The sequence below is a fragment of the Typopeltis vanoorti genome, chromosome 6 (genome assembly GCF_054136105.1).
Source record: "Typopeltis vanoorti isolate ZY-2024b chromosome 6, IOZ_Tvanoo_1.0, whole genome shotgun sequence".
Taxonomy (NCBI): Eukaryota; Metazoa; Arthropoda; class Arachnida; order Uropygi; family Thelyphonidae; genus Typopeltis; species Typopeltis vanoorti.
In genome coordinates this window covers 12,901,258-12,921,185 of record NC_143554.1, presented here as the reverse complement: position 1 = coordinate 12,921,185, position 19,928 = coordinate 12,901,258, and the positions used below count along the sequence as shown (strand labels likewise).

Below are 19,928 nucleotides of genomic sequence, written 5' to 3'. Positions count from 1 at the left end.
AAAAAAAACAGCAGTTTACAGGGAATCCTTCAGTATACAAAGCATGAGATTTAATGACTGCAGAAATAGGTAATCAGTAAAGCTGAGAAGAGAAAGAAACAATGAGATAAGAAATAGGGACATAAGACAAAGTGAGCAAAGGAGAGAAACTAATAATTTTTTATAGTAATAGTATGATATGCTGAGTATTAATCAGAGTGGATTAAATGTTGCTTCTGTGAAAATTAATATTAGTGAAGCTGTCAGGATGCAAAGCAGTAAGGTGAAAGATATTGTATAGAAGGTATGAAAAAGTTACAGAAAAAGCAAAAGAAGCAAAAAAGAGTGAGAAAGTAAACACTCAATGTGCTTCCACAGTAGACAGTGGTCAAGGAGGAAAATGGTGACTGCAAATGAGTACATATAGTTATGAAGAAAGTAGGACCCAGACAATGCTGACAGAGTTCATATAAATGGATTTAGAGTTCAGTGACCCAAGAAAGCATTGTTAGCTGAGCGAGTGGAGGTGCAAATTTCAGAAAACAGGAAGCATGTGTGTGTGTGCAGGCACCCATGAGGCAAAAGAGTGTGATATTAACCAAAAAACATGGAATCTTAATCTTCAGATCATTAAATGGAATGGGGTAATTAATGCAAGGTGTAAAGATAATTGTGGACCTAAGGAAATAGATACCGCAATTTAAGTATACTAATTGCCAGAAGTATTAGGAATGAAAGGGACTTTTAAATTTGTGGACTTAGTTGACAGCAGATGATAGTTACAGGATAGAATGTGAAAGTATAGTATTTTCTTTCAGGGAGGATAGAACAGAATGTGCAAAGCATGCTGATGATTGAAGATAACTTACAGCCACAAAAAGAATAGATAGTCATCATGAAGACAGATGTGGAAGGGAGTACATTTGAGATAATCTGATGTAAGACAGAGGCCAATATAATGCGGTACCTATACAACGCGGTCTACAAACTGTATTAACCCTTGTTCAGCGCGGTACTTATACAATGCGGTATCAATAAAAACACGGTCTACAAATTGTAGTAACCCTTTATCTTTTCATATGTTTTTCACCGTGTGACTTGAAAATCAAATTTTATCTTCGTTAAAATCACAAACATCCTGCCGTGGGCATGGATGTTTGCGATTGTCTGTGGAAATACTAGTGGTGGTGATCGGCGATAGATGGCGTTGGTGTAGTTGCTGTCAGTTGGTGAATTGTGAGTGGTGGAGACAGAGTTGTAGAGTGGATGTCCTTCCTCAATGAGTCTTTCAGCTCCCTGGAGGTGATAAAAAATAATAATAAAAAAAAATTTGAGTCTGCCCGTATCACGAATGTAGTTATGAGTAGCGAATTTATATTAAAGGAAATACCCTTTAGTACGTATGTACACATGGCAATTTGGGATTTAGCCGACCAAATTGTATTCTTATTGGTTAAACCAAAATATAGAATGATGGTACAACATGACAAAATTTCATGCCGGCTGGGGCATCGCCCGGTTAAACAAGGCCCCCGTTGTTTTCGCCAGGGAACCAGGGCGAACAGCGAAAAGTCAGCTACTGGAACAAATCTGAAAATAAACCCCAACTCAACATCACCAGAGTTAAAGATCGGTACTATCAATGTAAGAAGCCTGAATGGCAAAGAAATGGAGCTAGCTGAGGAATTAGATAAGTACCAGATCGACATAATAGGGGTGACTGAAACAAAAAAGACCAAAACTGGTGAGATCTTTCTGAGCAATAAATACAAAATGTTATATTCAGGCAATGACAATCAAGGAAAAGAAGGAGTAGCCATAGTATTCAACACAAAATACGAGGCTAATCTTCTTGAATGGCAGTCAGTCTCAAGTAGAGTAATGTGGGCAAATATAAGAATGGGGAACTGGACAATGAGACTTATTTGTGCCTATGGTCCCACAGAAGGTTCTACTAAGGTAGAAGTGGAGGAATTTTTTGAGGCTTTAGAAAAAGCAACTGACAATAAAAAAGGAAAAGTTGGTCCTTGTTGGGGATCTAAATAGCAGAGTAGGAAATGATTGTGAGACATACAAAAATATTTTGGGAAAATTTGGAGAAAAGAGCAAAGCTAATAATAATGGCAAATATCTGTTGGATTTCTGCTCAGGACATGGACTGGTTATTGCTACCACCATGTTCCAACATAAAAATGTGCACAAATTCACATGGAGAGCAGAGGCTAGGAATAAGAAAAGTCTCATTGACTATGTTATTGTTGATAGTGATGTTTTCTCCCTGGTGCAGGACACCAGAGTGTACAGAGGATTTGAAATTGGAAGTGATCACTATTTAGTCTTGAGCAGGATAAAATTGAATTTCATATTGAAAAGAATAACATGTAAGAAAGTTTTAAAGCGAATAAAAGTTGAGCAGCTCTCAGATGTGAGCTGTAGACTAAAATACACAAAGATTATTGAAGGAAAAATGAAAGAGTTTGAGAACAGGAATCAAACCTTGGAGATTCAGTGGCAAACTCTGAAGAAAACATTGATTGATTCTGCCAGAGAGGCATGTGGTGAGGTTGTTTGTAAGGATAAAAAAATCAGAACTCCCTGGTGGACACAGGAGGTTAAAGAGGCAGTGAAGGAAAAGAAGAAAACATATCAAAAGTTTCTGTCAAATAAGTCAGCTTGTGCTCTTAGAGAATATAGAGACAAATGCAAGAATGCTAAACACTGTGTAAAACTAGCTAAACAAAAGTCATGGGAGAATTTTGGCAAGAATATAGAAAATAAATATCAAGAAGGTGGCAAAATATTCTGGAGGTTGTTGAAGAAGCTTAAGAATGGAGGAAAGAGTGCTATAAAAGGAATTAGAGATGATAAAGGTGACATGAAAACGGGAGAAAAAGATATCCTTGAAGTATGGAGTAATTACTTTGAAAAACAGCTAAATGAAACAAGCAGTGATGACAGCACAGTGGTAAAAAACACTGACCAGGCATGCAATCAGGAATACATATCCATACTTGAAGTAGAAAAAGCTATCAAAGGCTTGAAATGTGGAAAGGCAGCAGGAGTAGATGATATTCGACCAGAAATGCTGAAGTATGGTGGTATAAGAGTCTTACAGTGGCTGCACTGCATAGTTCAGAAAGCCTGGGCAGAGGGACGAATTCCCGACGATTGGAGTAGAGCTCTCATAGTACCCATATATAAAAAGGGAAATAAAACGGCATGTGAGAATTACAGAGGTATTTCTCTACTGAGTGTTCCTGGCAAGATCTATGCAGGTATACTTGAGAAACGGTTGAGAAAAATTGTGGAAGAAAAGCTTGGTGAAGAACAAGCTGGATTCAGGCCAAATAGAGGCTGTCAGGATCAGATCTTAACTTTACGACAAATAGTCGAGAAAGCATGGGAATATAACAAAGATCTGTATTTAAGTTTTGTCGATCTGGAAAAGGCATATGACAAGGTGCCAAGAGAGAAGCTATTCAATACGCTGCAGTTATATGTTGTCAATGGGGCATTATATCAAGCAATACTTTGTCTTTATTTGAGTTGTAAGTCAGCAGTCAGAATTGAAGGAAGTACAGGAAGATGGTTTAATGTTAAATCTGGTGTGAGACAAGGATGTACATTATCCCCTCTGTTATTCATTATCTATATGGATCACATTATGAAGGAAAGTGGTATTAAACATGATATCAAAATTGGAGATGTTAATGTCAGCTCTTTGCTTTATGCAGACGATATTATACTTCTAAATAAATCCGCTACAAGTCTGCAAGATTCTCTGACTAAATTGAATAGCTCTTGTAATAGATATGGTATGAAGGTCAGCAATAAAAAGACAAAGACAATGAAAATAGGCAGAATCATTGAAAATGTCAACTGTGTTGTGAATGGAGAACCTGTGGAACAAGTAAAATATTTCAGCTATTTAGGCACGATTTTTACTGAAGATGGTAAATTAAATATAGAAATAGACAACAGAATCAGCAAAGCTGGTATGGTGGGAAGTCAATTGAATAAATTCATATGGAATAAGAGAGAAATTAGTCAGAACACTAAATGAGCTGTATACAAGACAGTGCTCAAACCAGTTTTAACTTATGGATCTGAGAGCTGGGTCAGAAGTAAAACACTTGACCAAAGACTAGAGACTTCAGATATGAGAGTCCTGAGAAAGATTATAGGCGTGAACAGATGGCATCAATGGCAGTATCATATTAAAAACGAGGATATTAGGAAAGAACTTGACATTGTCAGCATCCAGGAATGCATTAGCAGAGCTAATCTCAGGTGGTATGGTCACTTAAACAGAATGGGCGAGGAAAGATTAGCAAAACAAGTGTTCTCTGCCAGGTTGGCAGGAAAACGACCGAGAGGAAGACCAAGATATAGGTGGATTGATACGGTACAAAGTGCTTTAGACGATAGAAATATAAGATCTGATAATATTGGAGTGTTGACAAGTAACAGACTGATTTGGAGGAAAATTGTAGATAGGAAATTAATAATGATGTAATTTTTTTCATGTAGTACTATCATATCCTGTACACCCCTTGAGGGTACATGCAGGAATTTGATGATGATGATGATGATGACATATGTACATCAACTGTTTACCGTATAAAGTGTTTATTGTTGAAAATTTGTCTTCGTTTTCTAGGAAAGCGCATTAAAATCATAAGTGTGTTAATCTCAAGCTGAGCACTTTATTTTCTGGTGAGTAGAAAAAATTAAAATCGTGGATTGGTTGAAAAATGGAAAAAAACCAGGAACCAGGAGTTGTTGCAAGGACTCTGAATTTAAATGAATCAGCAATTTGAACAATCAAACAAAATGAACATAAAATTAGAGAAAGTGTTTATTGCTGGGTCAATGGTAAGTGCAAAGTAAGTTGCTCGTGTACGCGATATTCTAATGAGAAAAATTGAGAAATCTCTAATGATATGGATAGAAGATTGCACTCGAAAGAAAATTCCTTTGGATGGAAATCTTATTAAACAAAAAGCTCTCACAGTTTATAAATATTTATGATGCAGATCAGGTGTTCAATGCAGATGAATCCGGGTTATACTGGAAAAAAAATGCAAAAACACACCTCTATTTCGAAAAATGAAAGATCAGCTCCTGGATTCAAAGTTCTAAAGACAGAATTACTCTACTGTTTTGTAGTAATGCATAAAGTGATTACATGACAAAAACCAATGTTTATTAACCGATCCTCAAATCCTCATGCTACGAAAGATTAAAATATGCACTTTATTTTGCCTAAAACATTTATGCATTATGTGCAATGAAGTTTATGTACAATCTGTAATTTTTATAATTTTATGCTATGTATTTGTTTCATAATTTATATATTTTTGCAACTTACATGAATTATTTGAATTAAATAAAAATATATTTTTGTTGGGTATGTAATTGTTATTTATATAATTTTAAAAAAAAAAAAACGATTTCGGAACCCAACCCTACTTTTTCTATGTGATCTTTTTCCTAAGTCTCGTATAACACGATTTATATAACATGGCATTTCTAATGAACCTAACATCTGCATTATACGAGGGTTACCTGTATACTGTTTGTTACCTATAGGCCAGGAGGTAAAGGAATAGGTATGGATAACATGCACTGACAAACTGGTAACAATGAATGCCAGGTCAAGTAATTATTGCAGGAGATTTTAACTGCAAAGATTGGCAAAAAGACTGGAAGGTGGAAAGATCACATGGCAAGAGGGAAATTGTTCACATATTATGAGATAATTACTTAAAACAGCTTGTGATAGAGGGGAATTTGAGTTTGAATGTGCTGGATCTGGTCAGAAAATCAGAATATCTATCCAAGAAGTGGCCACATTAGGAAGTTCCTCCAGTTAGGAAGGATGATCTTGATTTGGGAGATTGCCAAACGTGGAATTGCAGTTAAGAAGAGACATATATGAAACTATAGGGCAAACTTCAGGATAAGTAGTATCATTAAACAGGAGTTTAAAAATAAAAAAAAATTATGAAGATATATTGACAAATATCATTCTCAAGCTTACGAACAGCAAGGCACCCAAGAAAGGTGGCCATCATCTTCGAATTCCTGATAATGTATACCCTCAAGGGATGTACAGGATATGATAGTACTACATGAAAAATTACATCATTACTAACTTGCTATCTACAATTTTCATTCCAAATCACTCTGTTACCTGTCAAGACTCCAATATTATCAGATCTTATATTTCTATCTTCTAAGGCACTTTTTACTGTATCACTCCACCTATATCTTGGTCTTCCTCTCAAGCTGGCAGAGAACACTTGTTTTGCTAATCTTGTTCTCCTCCTATTCTGTTTAAGTGACCATACCACCTGAGATTAGCTCTGCTAACACATTCCTGGATGCTGACAATACCAATTTCTTTCCAAATATCCTCGTTTTTAATATGATATTGGCACTGATACCATATGTTCATGCCCCTAATCTTTCTCAGGACTATCATATCTGCAGTCTTCAGTCTTTGGTCAAGTGTTTTACTTCTGACCCAGCTCTCAGATCTATAAGTTAAAATTGGCTTGAATACTGTCTTGTATACAGCTAATTTAGTGTTTTGGCTAATTTCTCTCTTATTCCATATAAATTTATTCAGTCGACTTCCTACCAAACCAGCTTTGTTGATTCTGTTATCTATTTCCATATTTAATTTACCATCTGGAAAAGGCATATTACAAGGTGCCAAGAAAGAAGCTATCAGAAATGCTACAGTTATATGGTGTCAATGGGGCAATATATCAAGCAATACATAGTTTTGCTTGATCTAAAAATCTTCACTAAAAATCGTGCCTAAGTAGCCGAAATGCTTTACTTGTTCTATAGGTTCTCCATTCACAATGCAGTTGATATTTTGAATGTTTCTGCCTATTTTCATTGTCTTTGTCTTTAATATCTAACTGCTGACTTACAACTTTTAATGCTGACCTTCATACCATATTTATTACAACAGTTATTCACTTTAGTCAGGGAATCTTGCAGAATTGTAGTGGATTTACCGTATATTCCGGTGTACAAGTCGATATTGGAATTTTTTGAGTTTATTTGAGTTTTTATAGTATTATCCTTGAATTTTATCAGCTATTATTTAATTATATAATTTTAATGTATATTATACTATTGAAAGAACTCTGTAGTAAATAACATTTATCTTATTACTTTATTCCTTCAATAATATTATGAGGAATTCTATGTATGTAACTTTTGTGTGCCTTATATAAACTGTAACATATATTTCATTATTATTATTTGTAAATGAAATGAAAGAGAAATTAAGTAACTATAATATTTTTATTATTATTTTTCATTACTCAGTGTAAAGGTATAACCTTATGTAACGCTCTGTTCTAATCGTTGCCATGGAGATAGAAATAAAATAGAACGCGTGAGCGTAGGGCGTGAGCTTCGATAATTGGGAGAGAAGAAATTAATGAGCTGGACGGAGTGAACAAGTTTTAGGCGGGAAGAAGGGAGGCATATAAGCGAGAGGTAAAAGTAAACAAGAAGACTGAAGGGCAGGGAATTCAAGGGAGTAGCATTCAGAAGTATACGGAGACGAGGAGAAAACTTATAGACAGCTGAGAGTAAAGTCAGTGGTGGCAGTAATAGGAATTTAGTGCCGTAATAAGATAACTAAAAGACCGGAAGATTAATAGAAGATTCAGAATAAATCCACTAAGTTTTAGAATTACTATGTATTCCTATATCGCTATAAAGAGGGATTGTACAAAGCTCAATTTGTTATACAGTAGTAAACATGGAATAATTATTCTGCCCTATAGTAAGCCGATCAAGAATTGTATAGCGCGATAAAATAATAATTCAGTTATCTCCTTGAAGAATTCTTTTGAATAGTGTTCCATTGAAGTAACAAGTGAATATAGTTTGAAATGTGCTCATATTGAATCTGATGTGCTAAGGATTAATCCCGGTAAGAACAGTCCTATTTTATTTCAGTGTGAAGGTTTAAGTGATAGCTCCGTCTCGAATATCCTAACATTTACTGTGGGGTTTCACTGAATTTAGCCGAAGTTAGAAGTTTGAAAATAATTCCTCTTAAAGCAATAACTGCCGCGATTAATAATGTTAGAAGTGCTTGCTAAGTGTTAAATATAGAGTGTAACTGAGTGATACCAGCAAATTATTTTAGCAAGAAATTCTGTAGTATTGATCAGCGTGAATAATTGAATTCGATATTGAGAGAACTGTGAATTTTGTATCTGAAGATTTCAAGTCCAATTTAATATGAATGTTTTGACCTGAAGAACTAAGTAAATTGTATTATCTTATTTTCGGAGTTAAATTTATGTATTTGTCATATAACCTTGCATTAAATGTTTTGTTTTGTTGATTTAAATATTGTGTGTGATGTTGTCAGCATCCATTCATGGATGCTGACAACGCGTTAGCAGAGCTAATCTCAGGTGGTATGGTCACTTAAATAGAATGGGCGAGGAAAGATTAGCAAACGAAGTGTTCTCTGCCAGGATGGCAGGAAAATGACCCAGAGGAAGACCAAGATATAGGTAGATTGATACGGTACAAAGTGCTTTTGAAGACAGAAGTATAAGATCTGATAATGTTGGAGTCTTGATAAGTAACAGACAGATTTGGAGGAAAATTGCAGATAGGAAGTTAGTAATGATGTAAATTTTTCATGTAGTACTATCATATCCTGAACACCCCTTGAGGGTACATTGTCAGGAATTTGATGATGATAACATGTAAATAATTTTTTCTGTAAATAAATTTGATATAAGTCTAAATATTTTTACTTATTTACCCTTTTTGTATAAATTTATTAATAAATTTAACAGAGTATAATACGTACTAGTTTTTTCTTGGAAAGCAATCGATTTTTGACCCGCATATAAGTCGACCTAAAAAATTTAGTACTTTTTTTTTCAATGCTGAAACGTCGACTTATACTCCAGAATATATGGTATTTATAAGTATAACATCATCTGCATAAAGCAAAGAGCTAAGATTAACATCTCCAATTTTGATATCATGTTTAATACCACTTTCCTTAATAATGTGATCCATATACATAATGAATAACAGAGGAGATAAAGTACATCCTTGTCTGACACCAGATTTAACATTAAACCATCTTCTTGTGCTTCCTTCAATTCTAACTGCTAACTTACAACTCAAATAAAGACTGCATATTGCTTGATATGATGCCCCATTGACACCATATAACTGTAGCTTCTCTCTTGGTACCTTGTCATATGCCTTTTCCAGATCTACAAAACATAAATACAGATCTTTGTTATATTTCCATGATTTCTCAATTATTTGTCGTAAATTGAAAATCTGATTCTGATAGCCTCTATTTGGCCTGAATCCAACTTATTCTTCACCACCACACTTCTCTTCTGCAATCCTTCTCAACCATTTCCCAAGTGTACTTGCATATATCTTACCAGGGACACTCGGTAGAGAAATACCTGTGTTATTCTCACATTCAGTTTTTTTCTCTTTTTTGTATATAGGTACTATATCAGAGGTCTACTCCAATCATCTGGTCTCTCAAAGTAAGGAATGCAAAATCAAATTATGGGAAGATTAGCCAAGCAGTGTAACTGTAACTGGCATTCTCCAAATGAATGTGGCAAGAAGTTGTTTTTAATGGAGTTTTTTTTTTTTTCAAATGTTTCGACAAGAGTATTTCCTGTACAGATTTTTTTACATGTGTTCTTTGAAAACCTTCCAAACCCTTCTGGATAAAGATGACATTTTCCCAAACTGGCTTTGTTTTCTCATTTGTGGTCACATGAAGGCCCTTGAAAATTTGGAGATGAAGGAGCTACATACCTCAAAGGGAGATGAATCAATTCAAGGTTTCCCATCAGCCTCAAAGTCACATGTAGATATTCACTATCCAGCAAGCAGTAATTGCAGCCAAAAGTGGGAGGCAAGACTACTATATTGGCTCTGCAGCAAACTTTGAACAATGTCATTGACCACAGCTGTCCTTTTCCAGTGGGATACTTATTTATGGTACTGCCCTTTTACATTCTTTCTCTTTTGTCATAAGTTTTATCCTACATTCTCTCCATTTCTGCTGAGCCAATGATTTACAAGTAGACCTACTTAACTGATCATGGATGGACTATCTGTCGTGTCCTGATGCATGAACAAACTATATAAAAGCAATACCTGGACTTTGTTGATGTCCATGGATCAATGGCAGCAAGGCATTGGATCCTGGTGGTGATTGTGGTCCAAGAACAAGAAAGTAAAAATTCAAAAGAAGTGGAGAGAATGCAGGATAAAACTTATGAGAAAGAGGAAGAATAAAAAGGTCAGTACTATAAATAAGTATCCCACCGGGAAAGGACAGCTGGACTCAAATCACAAATGCCTCTGAGAGCACAAACGCAACCAAAATGTCAATGATTATTATTATTTTTTTATAGTGCATACCTATTTAAAAGATTCAGTAATAACCATAATTATAACAATATTGTTTAATATTTGTTATAATTATGTTATAATTATAACAAATTGTGTAATCACAATTTTTTTTTTTGAAATTGTGATTACACAATTTTTTCAAGCTCATTTCTGAACCCAGTAGATAGCAGTATAGTACATTATCATTTCTCTGAAGCAAAAATAAACAAATAAATAAATTAAGTAAGTTTTTAAATCAATCACTGATATTTTGAAAAGGCGAATGCAACAGCGTTCTGCTACAAAACACCAATATTGTATGTTAATTGTAATGAAATAAAATCAATATACTATGTTCACTGCATTTATCTAATGATCTATTTTTTGAAATTTAAAATCTTGTTTATTTCTTTTAAAGAAACTTATTATTTTGGTTTAAAAATCAAATGAATATAGTGAACATGTTCAAAGCAAAGTCTAGACAAGATAAAGTATGAATTAGGAAGCTTATGTTTCTTTTTATATGTTATGAATCTTTCAATTCTGATATATGAAAAGAATAAAGAGTTAAACATAGATGTGTTATACAGTTAAAAGGATATCTTATTTCAGTCACACAGAAGTAAAGTATTTATGCATTTAGATGCAAAATTTTATAATCAAACTTTATTCACCTGTGATTCTTGACCAAGGCTATAATTTGAAATATTATCTACATCCATTCTCTGCTGTTGGGAAGCTGATCGGGCAACTTTACAATTAAAAGCACTATCCTAAAAAAAAAAAAAAAATCATAAGAGTTTTTTTGCCTATGGAATCCTGTTAAGTTTTATTATAATAAAGCATGTTTGTAGTTTTAATAATAGATATACACAAATTAGGAAGTATTAATTTTTATGCAGAGGCCTTTATGCAGAAGCACATCCTTCTGGGTGTGTATAATGCTATGCATTATGAGAAAGTATACTACCCAGACCAGTTTTGATCTTTGTTGAGGTCTCATCAGTGGAGCTAGACCCAGAAGAGATACCAAGAGATAATAATAATAATAACCTTATTATTAAAATATTCTGGTTTATAGCTAGTTGTAGAAAGTTTTTTTCCCTCCACTTGTTTATTAATTAAATTAAAAATGCCAAGAAATTATATTCTTGTTTAATCCTTTATCCAAGTGCAAGCAAACAGGCCACGTCTGAAGGCAGACCACAATAAAGTCAACAACACCCTGCTAAACAAATGCAAAGTACTGCTTCATGATCACACTAAGTAAACACTTTCACTTTAAGAAACTGGGGAACCAACTATTTCTGGGACATACTTTGGATAAATACAGCACAGAATAAACCAGCCCACCATCTTCAGTTGATGTGTATGAGACACTGCTAAAATTATCTGAGTACCATCATATGTACCTTCATAACTTAACAGAATTTAACTCACTGATTTATGTCATGAAAGAACATTTTATTTCTTAATTTTGCAATCAGACAGCACAGCAGATATACAAGCTTATCAATGGAAACCTGTAATTTACATAATGAACAACCATGGAGTTTCAAACTGCTCAGATTATAAATATCATAACACACAAAATAAACATGTAAATTAATGTGTATATAAATTAAACAATAAAAGCATAAATAATATTTTTTTGTGAAAGCAGACAGCACTGCAGATATACAAGCTTATCAATGGAAACCACTGTAATTTACAGAATGAACAACCATGGAGTTTCAAACTGCTCAGATTATAAATATCATAACACACAAAACAAACATGTAAATTAATGTGTATATAAATGAAACAATAAAAGCATAAATAATATTTTTTTTGTCAAAATGAAAAAGTACTATAAAATTCTTTCTTTTAGCATTGCACGGTAAATGAATACTATAAAATTCATTCTGTTTGTTCATCAACACGAAAGTCATTTGGTGACGTTACTGAATGGACAATTTTATTGAAAACTTATTTTAAATGGTATTACAACACCAAACAAACTAAATGATAAAAAAAGATGTTTATTAACTGGCTTATATTTTGCTGGATTTCAAACCAGCATCTTCAGAACACAAAAAACATATTGCAGTTTATCTGCTCTCCTAAGGATAAACTGCAATATGTTCCCCTAACATATCCTGGAGTATATGAAGTTCCCTGTGACTGTGACTTGGCCTACTATGGACAGACAAGAAGTTCAGTCAACATCTGACTTGGAGAACATAAAAATTACATTTGCTACCATTATTAAGACAAGTCTGTGGCAGACCATACTTTGGACACTCCTTCACATAGGATTAGATGGAAGAAAATTAATGCTATATAGAAGTGGTTAGTTATATGTCAGAAAGATTATTTTTAGTCAGCAATGGCTATGAAGCATTCGCCCAACCTGAACAAGTATGGTTATAATTTGCCAAATATTTGGGAGACTTATCTTAAGATAAGTCTCTCAAATTTTTGGGAGACTGTTTCATACATAGATGTAACACTTCTTTTTTACAACATTAGATGGCACCAAATTAGGACCTTAAATCTTTTGTCCATTACAACTTGAACTGTATCACTTACTCCTTGTCATGTGCAAATTGTAACATGTTTTTTAGTGCTCTCTGAAGAGCTGGTTTGAAATCCAGCAAAATAGAAGCCAGTTAATAAACATATTTTTTTTATAATTTAGTTTGTTTGGTGTTGCAATACTGTTAAAATAAGTTTATGAATAATGTTCAACACCCGAACTTGTCTATTAAATTTTATTGAAATCTGCTTTTCTGAAATGTGCCAAGCCATTTCAATTTAGAATTAAGAATGAGGGATATTTGAAAAGTTCATGGTCTGACATAGAAATAAACTACAGATTAGTTTGAATTTAATCTGATTTTCAACATAATCTTCTCTTAAGCTGATACACTTGGTCCAACAGTGCAGTTATACAGCTGAGCTATCATGATTTACTGCGATAACTTCTTCACCTGACAAAAATTTCTTTCCAGCCAAGAAAATTTTGAATTTCAGTAATAGGAAGAAGTCTGAGAGCCATATCAGACTAATACAAGGGGAAGGCAGCAATTTGAAACCAAGTTCAAAAAGTCTCGCCTCCACTAGTGCAGATTCATGGCTGGCATTTGTGACTTTTTCTCATGAATTTTTTTCATGTAAGTGTTGTAGATGGTTAGCAAAGTTTGGAAGATAATCACTGTTGTCATACTGATATCCCAGAAGACTGATGTCATGACTTTACATGGTCATGACATCAGTCTTCCAGAGAAGGTAAAGGCAGTTCCTTTACCTTCTCTGGAGGTGGAGATTCAGGATGCTTCCATTGTTAGACTCTTCCTTCATCTACGGTTTGTAGCGATAGAATCAAATTTTATCAATAGTCACAAACATGCTAGAAAATTACATGGATTCTTTGTAAAAACATTCCAAGAACTCTTTTGAAATTTGACAGCAAATACGCAGGTGTCAACAAATGCAGCATCCATCTTACCTTTGACATCTTCATGCTCTTTACCAATCTCATGCCCTTTAATTTGGTGGTCTTTCAGAGCCCCCATAGCATGACTTTTTGTTAATTTCTTCATTTGTAACTGCTAATGGTTATCCACTGCAAGGGTCATCTCTGCCATGCTTAAATAGAGTTGCCACTTTTTCTTTTTTTTAACCAATGAAAATAAAGAAGCAGATTCCAATAAGTAACATCCACATCAGTTTTAATTTTAGTTGTAATCATACCACTATTTACAAAATATTTGATGACTGCACAATGTGCTAAATATTTTACAACACACTATTGAGAACAAATGAGACATTTCTCATTTGTTCTCAATAAAGATGAAAAGCTAGAATACCAAAAACATTTGAACATTCAAGCACCATGTCAGGCCAAGAACTTTTCTTAAAACACCCTTCATATGTGAAAAATTGAATATTTGTGAGGTTAAATTACATCATGCAAAAATTATTCCCACCAATAATGATGCACTAGTGAGACAAAAGTTAAAGAAATCCATTAAAATGAATTCAACTGTGTCAATTTTCATCATTTTTATTTCAACTGGGCAATTCATACTGAAAACTTTAATTTCTAGCAAAATTAAAAGTTTTCTTTTAATTTTGAAATTAAAAAAACTGTTTTTTTTTTAAATAGTTTTTTTTTTTAAACTGTTCTAATGAAAACAGAAATATCAGTTACCACTCTGCATAATTTATAACTTGTGTATACAAAAATAATTAAATGGCTATTCCAATGATATGCATTTAGCCATTTTGGTATGCTATATTATACTTGATAAGAAACTGTGTTCTTGTTTTACTCCTTTACCCAAGCATACACAAAGTCTGTATATAAACTATCTTTATATTTCTTGTACATAAGCTGTTGACTTTCATCAATTGTCTTAGTATCACACAATGCAAACCACTCTTCCTTTCAGATGTCATAATGCATACTGCCATGCATTATGAGAAGGGTCACTGCCCTGACTGGTTTAAACTTTTATTGATGTTACATCAGTGTGAGCAAGATGCAGAAAGATACTAAGGTTAAATCAATATAAAGTCAGATATTTTCCATACAAGTAGTAAAACAGATTATCACATGTTATTAAAATACTCTGGATAGGAGATTTTTTGCTTGCTTATATGATGTATGTTATACTTGAAAAGAAATTGTAGTCTAGTTTTAATCCTATAGCCAAAGTTTTCTTAAAACAGAGTGTGTACATGAAGTATCCTCATGACACCCCACTTCTTTATAGTATACTTGTATGCACAAACACACAAACAGAATAACACACACACACACACATCATATATACAGGTACCCAATTTTCTGGCAATGGATGGTACAGCACTTCCTTTAGTCTAGACAATATTACTAGTGTCCTTAAAATTCCCACAACCACTGACTAGTTCACTGGTCCTACACATGTTCCATGTGGAGCATGCTCAATTAATTGCATCTCCACTTAATGGTAATCCCTTGATTTTGAATGATGCTTAGCTTATTTTGCTTACTTTTAATCTAGCTAAGGCTTCTAAAGCAAAAGCCAGTTCACAGTGGTGGAGACATTGGTGTCAAGTGTAAATGCAAATCCATATCTACTTGCACTCCATTTATGATAATGCATTTCATTTAATCACTTAATTCATAGTTAATTCACCTTTAATATTTGTTTATAGTAGTCCATGGTATTAGAGGCATGGGGGAGATATAATTAGTGGGTAAGAGGTGCTGATGAATTATTACATAACTACTGGTCTGGCAAAATGGCTAATCTGACAAGGCTCTAGAACCAAGGGCAACAGAAAAATCGATGGTGTACCTGTATATATCCCCCACCAATGTGGGAGTACCCCAGAATTCTGTACTTTCATCCACTCTCTTCTTCCTGTATATAATGACCTGCTCTTCTCTCACAGATTTCAAATCCAATCCATAGCTTTGTAGATAACAGTCCCCTCCATTTCTTTTCACATGACAAATCTCCTAATGTCTGATGGCTAGAAACACTCACAATCTGCCATGGCCAATGTACTGATATATAAGCTCATGGCTATATTTCAATGGGGTAAAGACAACCTTGTAGACTTCAATGTCACCAAAACTCAGTCCTACCTGATCTCTCACAAGAAAAATCCAACATCCCTTTCCCTAACTTTCAATAATACCCAGATATCCAAACACAATCAGATTTCCCTTTCTCAGACTGACCTACACTACCAATCTTTCTTGTTGTAAACACAAATCTGCAATAGCTTCTGCAAGTACTAAAAAACTGTATATTTTGCTGCTAAAGACACTACTTCAACAACTTCATGGTTGCTTCTTCTTAGCCTTTCTTCGTCCACTGCAGGACATAGCCCCCACCCCCAACTTCTTCCATTTTTGTCCTCTCTTTTGTCTCTGATCACCATTTCACTCCTTTCCACATCTGGATATCATCTCTCCATCTTTGTCTACCCCTTTTCCTTTTCCCCTCTCTTAGCTGCCATTCCGTTATCAATCTTGTCTACCTTTTGTCTCTCATTCTCCCTACATGACTTATTACTTCTATTATAGCTCTTACTCCTGTTTGTTTTCTTATTTCTTCATTCTTAATTTTATCCTTTTTAGTAATTTTCAGCATTCTTTCCCATTTTCTCTGTGCTATCCTCAGATCTTCACAGTGTTTCTCTGTTATGCTCCATGTCTTGCTACCAAATGTAAACACTGGTATCACACAGCTGTTGAATATTTTCCTTCTTAAACACAATGGGAGTTCTCCCATTATATGTTCTTTCAGTATATTAAAGGCTCTATAATCCTTGAATGATTTTCTGTTGATTTCTTTGTCTTTCTTTAAAACTTACTGTTTGTCCAAGATATATTCATCTACTTGATCTAGCTCTTTTCCATTTGTAATTATTTTGTCCTCTTTCTTTTCTTTTGTCATATTCTTGTTTTTTTTTTTTAATATTTATTTTAAGTCCCATTCTTAGGCTTTCCCACCATTGTTCATTTTTTCATAGATTGTAGTTCTTTACTCTTTGCAACGAGTACTATGTCATTGGCAAATCTTAGATGGTTGAGGTGCTTCCGATTCATATTAATTCCTCTCTCTTCCTAATTTAATTTTTTAAATATTTATTCCAATGTCGCACTGAATAGTCTGGATGAAAGTGAATCTCCCTGTATTATTCCTCTCTGTATTCAGAATGGCTTTCCTGTGTTTTCAAGTTTTATTGCCGCTATTGCTTTTTCGTAAAGTTTATTCATTAGCCTAATATATTTCTTTTCTATATCCTGATTTTTCCAAAGCTTCTATCATTTTGTCTTGAAATATGGAATAAAAAGGTTTTGTGTAATTTATGAACACCTTTAAACCTCCTGCAAAATTAAAGAACTTATTCAACTCATCCGAGGATCCACTTCCTCTGCCGGCCCACCCTGTATTCATTGCACCTGTAATTTGCCCTATATAGGTGAAACACGATGCACAATTCCTATCCAAAAACAGCACATTAAATTTAATAACTATGGTAATCTGCTTGTCTGATCATGCCCTGAATATTCTACATAGAACTGACTGGAAAGGTACCTGTTGTTTACATTACACGGTACCTGTTGTTTACATCACACCAGAATGTGGTATGAATGTAAATTTAAGGTGGTTTGTGAAAATCTTATCAACCACCCTAATCTTAAAAATACTCCAACAGTTCTTGCAACATTACATGGTTGGGTCAGATAAAAAAGCACAAGTTTTTTCGTCATGTTTATTTCTGGTTTAAGCCAACAAAGAGTATAATTTTGACAGTTAAGATCCAAATTACCTGCCCATCCTCCTCCTTCACTCAGTAGGTGCAAAGATTAGACATTATGTCAGAAGCATGGTCATTCTACACCTAGCTTGGACCCTTAAGTGATCCTGATACATGTAAGTATATACAGACTAGTCCTGATATACCGAGTAATTATAAGATAACGTTAAGTGTTCAGAGCCCTCTAGCGAGTAATGTATTGGACGAAACACACCAATATTCAGTAGACGTACAAAGTGGAACATGGGGATTCGATTTAACGAAAAAAAAAAAGTACCAAAAGTTGCCAACAGGAGAAATTTTGGTGCTGCCAAATTAATTTTAGTAAGTGTGACTAATGAATGACTAAATGGCAAATGAGAGACAACACACATCAATTTCATGATGTTTATTGTTAATTACAAATGAGGTTCAATATGACCACCATTTTGATGTTCCAGGAACTGCATACGGTGCATGACATTTTCCACAGTGGCTTGCAACATATTGGAATTGATCTGTCTCACGTGTAACGTTATTCAATCTTTCAAAGTTGGAATATCGGATGCATGTCCTTGATACACAATGCTTTTAAGAAATCCCCACAGCCAAAAGTCACAAGGATTGAGATCAAGCAATCTCGGTGGTAATGGCATGGGAAATGCACGAATAATGATTCTTCTGTCAGAGAAATGTTCTCATAAAACACGCTGTACCTGAAGTCCAATGTGGGGTAGTGCACCATCCTGCATGAAGATGGTCGAATCGAGACATCCTCTTTGCTGCAGTTGTAGAACCACAAAGTTCTGTAGCATATTGGCATATCTGTTAGCATTGACGGAACAGGTCACTGGTCCATTTCGGCAATTTTCCTTGTAAAAGTATGAATCGATGATAAAAGATGCCATAAATCAGCACCACACTGTGACTTTGGGCGAGTGGACAGGCATCTGCAGACACACGTGCAGATTAGTTGCAGCCCAAATGCGACAGTTGCGTGTGTTAATATCGCCTTCGTCACTCCATAAAATCTGCCCCAGCCATGCATCATCCACTTCCATGTGCACCAAGAATCTCAAAGATAAGTCGATTTGTGTGGTCGCATCATCAGGACGCAATTCTTGAACATGACTAGATTTTATAGGGGTAAAACTTCAACATCCGATGTAGGATTTTCCACACCGTTGTGTATGCGATATCCGTTTGCCGGGATATTGCTCATGCACTGCTGGTAACCCTGCACATTAGTCATCTCCTGTTCCACAATAGTAGTTGCAACTTGTTCAACTTGTTGGTGATTGATTGGTTTGCATCCCCTGCCTACCTGCACTGCTACAGTTCCAGTAGTTTCAAATCGCCGAATCAGTTTTTGTAAGTTTGTTACGCTAATCGGTCCTTTTTGTAAATTTTTCATATGCCGAAAATCACCAAGACAAGCACTGGCATTATTGTTCCGCTGATAATAGAGTTTGACTAGCAAAGCACGCTCGCGTAAGGTAAGAGGCATCGAAAAGCAGTTCATCTACGATTGATAAGAAATCTCACAGGCTTTCCTTTTATTGTATGATCGCTCAAAAGAAACGCAATAATGCAAATTAATGCATTTTACTCGGTAAACAGTGCCAAAATTTCCCCTGTTGGCGACTTTTGGTACTTTTTTTTTCGTTAAATCGAATCCCCATGTTCCACTGTGTACGTCTACCGAATATTGGTGTGTTTTGTCCAATATATTACTCGCTAGAGGGCTCTGAACACTTGACGTTATTTTATAATCACCCAGTATATAGCATATGTATACATATATGCTATATATATATATCAGGACTAAGCATATATAGTATATATGCTTAGTCAATTTGTACATGCGAGAACAGACAACCAGTCTTGATACATAGAGATTCTGGGTGTCCAGATCTGCACACAGTAGTCCAGACGTGGCCTTGTACAATAGAACAATAACTTCTCCATCCCAGCTAGTTAGCATGTTCTTCAAATATGATTAGTCTTGATATATATAAAATATATGTCAAGTCTATTGGAGTGCTTAAGGATCAAAGCTATATAACTGAGAGGAGACCTCCACATAGCCTTTAAAGGAATGCAGAGAACCGACCAGGGCTTCTGACCTAATGTTCAATTCTCACCTTCTCGTGGTGCACCCTGTTGGGTATCTACCTGGATACTGAACGAATGAGAATGGGCTGGCAATTTGGGATTTAGCCGACCAA

General features: G+C 34.8%; 1 protein-coding gene across 1 annotated transcript in view; it reads right to left on the bottom strand.

The window, feature by feature from the left end:
• prd1 (pleckstrin homology domain-containing protein pruning defect 1) overlaps nucleotides 1-19,928 on the bottom strand; it is a 274,327-nt gene that overhangs the window by 168,127 nt on the left and 86,272 nt on the right. Inside the window, exon 5 of the mRNA XM_090394672.1 lies at nucleotides 11,091-11,189. Within this exon, the coding sequence (XP_090250798.1) occupies nucleotides 11,091-11,189 (99 nt within the window). The remainder of the gene's footprint in view (nucleotides 1-11,090; nucleotides 11,190-19,928) is intronic.